General features: G+C 41.4%; 1 protein-coding gene across 1 annotated transcript; it reads right to left on the reverse strand.

The window, feature by feature from the left end:
* Nucleotides 1-203: 203 nt before the first annotated feature.
* On the reverse strand, nucleotides 204-2,390 carry LOC119285629 (optic atrophy 3 protein homolog). Its single transcript, XM_037564962.1, has 4 exons — nucleotides 2,335-2,390; nucleotides 1,292-1,426; nucleotides 1,003-1,089; nucleotides 204-681 (listed from the first exon to the last, which is right to left on the reverse strand). The coding sequence occupies exons 2-4, from the start codon at nucleotides 1,400-1,402 to the stop codon at nucleotides 493-495; spliced, it is 387 nt and encodes a 128-aa protein (XP_037420859.1). The 5' UTR covers nucleotides 1,403-1,426; nucleotides 2,335-2,390; the 3' UTR covers nucleotides 204-492.
* Nucleotides 2,391-2,396: the final 6 nt, after the last annotated feature.

Below are 2,396 nucleotides of genomic sequence, written 5' to 3' on the forward strand. Positions count from 1 at the left end.
TACAAAGATACTTGTTTCGAAGGATCCCAATTATTATTATTTTCATTAAGGTGCATTTTCTCCCACCAGAATACGTTTGTGGATGGACGTAGAGTCCTTAATACGAGCTTCCTGACGTACTTTTTCAATGTTCCTTTTGTTTTCTACTAATAGTCCAATCCAGCGTCCTTAAAAATCACTTTCATGCCAGAAGAAATTACCACTTGAGTTGTTACCTTGATTGCTCTATAATATTAGTATAACTATGAAATCTGAACAGGAAGTAACTACAAACCCAGGTACCTCATTACTACCAGGAACATAATATCCTCTGATGTCAAAAAAAGAAGAAATAAAGGAATATATCATCCTCCATCGACAGCTCCAATTCGGACCAAATCTCTCCGGGACTATTCACAACTCGCGCTACACAAATCTCAGCGTTGGGTTTCCAACGCAATGGAATCATTCAAGGAACTGCCTACAGAGGCGATTTGCATCTGGCATCGGCAGCTAAGCAGCCGTGGGCTGCTGAGCTGCTGGCTCTGGCTCTGGCTCTGCCTGGGCAACGCCGGAAGTGAAGGCCCTTGGAAGAACCCACGGCCACCCTCTCCCTGCCCCGGTTACCCGCTCCACCTCGGCCACTCTCAGCTTCATCATTTGCTTTTCCCTCTCGAGTTCCTCCATCTTCTCCTTTATTTCCTACCATTTTTATAAACATGAAAAAGAGTTGATCATCTCTGCACAACTCTTGCACAACTCTTGACAAGATTGTATGTAGGGCATGATCCAAATTAACTGTCAGCGATTTGTTTTGTCTCCTGAGATGTAAGTTCAGAATAAAAATAACTGTTAGTAACCGAGATAAATCTGAATTCTAGAGAGTAGAGTCCTCAACACAGATTAGCACTTCCTGTGGTGTACTTGCTCGTAATATATCCTAGAAATCTGAGTACCAGAGTGATGTGGAAATAAAAAGAAAACACGACCACAACCAATCGGACCATGAACCAATCATCTTACCTCCAGTGCCTTATTACGGGCCTCTTCTTTTCTGGCTTCTGAGTTGCCACTTCTATGAACCACAAAGATTATTGCACCACAAGCAACCTAAAAAATTATGTGGGAGTCAATGTCAGTTGTAATCATCTGCCATCATAAAACCATCAAGTATTTCTAGGGATCTGAAGATCTAGGACAGTTAATGATAACAGAAAACAGATTCATGGACTTGTCGGGTTTTTAGTTCTTCGATGTGCATAATGGAAAGCTGTTAATAACTCAACAGTCCATTCAGGTCCAGAGTACTTACCGAGAAAATGAACAGTTCACCAAGAAGATCTGTAGCAGCTTGAGTAGCTTTCTCTTCATTCAGGGGCCTAATGTGAATGTCAGTTGCACGTCCAATAAGCCGCCTCTGCATGTTTGTTGCTAAACGATGGTTTGCCTGAACATGGTGTGGTATACATCTTGTCAGTACAGCAATCACACTCACACAATGTATTATAGATATTGTTTAGTAGTCAAACAAGAGAACTAGAGTGCATCCAAATTTGTAATTCTTTGAACAGATCAATAAACTGTAAACAGAAGAGGACATGGCAAAATTGTTTGAGTAAATCTCAACCGAGAAATTCTTTGAAGTGTTCCACAAGGATTGAACATCATCATCAACAATAATTCACATCTATGTCCTTCACGACACATACGATCTATCCACATTAATGGCATATACATAAGTCCTTCCACTGTCAGCAAGAAGTAACGTGCCATTTTGATGGTAATCTGAATGATCATCGACGTATGTTGTTCACACAGAGTTCCATGATCATTCTAAATTGATCTGTAAGACTATAAAGAATCACTGTAAATTGTCATCGCTTAGATATTCATTTTGTGATATTAACAACAGCATTCAAAACCTCAAAGTACTACCTGTGTCCACACCAACTTTTGGCGTTAGATAAGGTTGCACCAACAGTCTGAATCAAACTACATTGGCATTCACAGGAACCAAATTCCCCCGAAACAACAGTGTGAGTGATTGATACCATTATCATAGAGAAGGGTGACCTAAACCGCCAATTATCCCACACGCCCAAGCATGAAATCAATTCGATTTTGCGACATATCAGAGCAATAATGTCACCAACTTATAATTAACCAGTAAAAACAGAGGCAGGTCCTCATGCCTTTTCTAATAAGCATTTTGTCATGCACTTCCCCCGCTTGAGATCATCAACAGAGAGAGCAAATACACATGGAAGGAAGATCTGCTCCGGTCCACCGACAAACAAATCAAATCTGACCCTACATCTCTCTCTGTAGCCAATAGGGAGAAGCATCATCACTCACCTCGTCCACAGACGCCACCCGTGCACGCTCACGTCTCCGTGTTGACCACCATGGTTGAGCCT

This window comes from Triticum dicoccoides, chromosome 4A (assembly GCF_002162155.2).
Source record: "Triticum dicoccoides isolate Atlit2015 ecotype Zavitan chromosome 4A, WEW_v2.0, whole genome shotgun sequence".
Lineage (NCBI taxonomy): Eukaryota > Viridiplantae > Streptophyta > Magnoliopsida > Poales > Poaceae > Triticum > Triticum dicoccoides.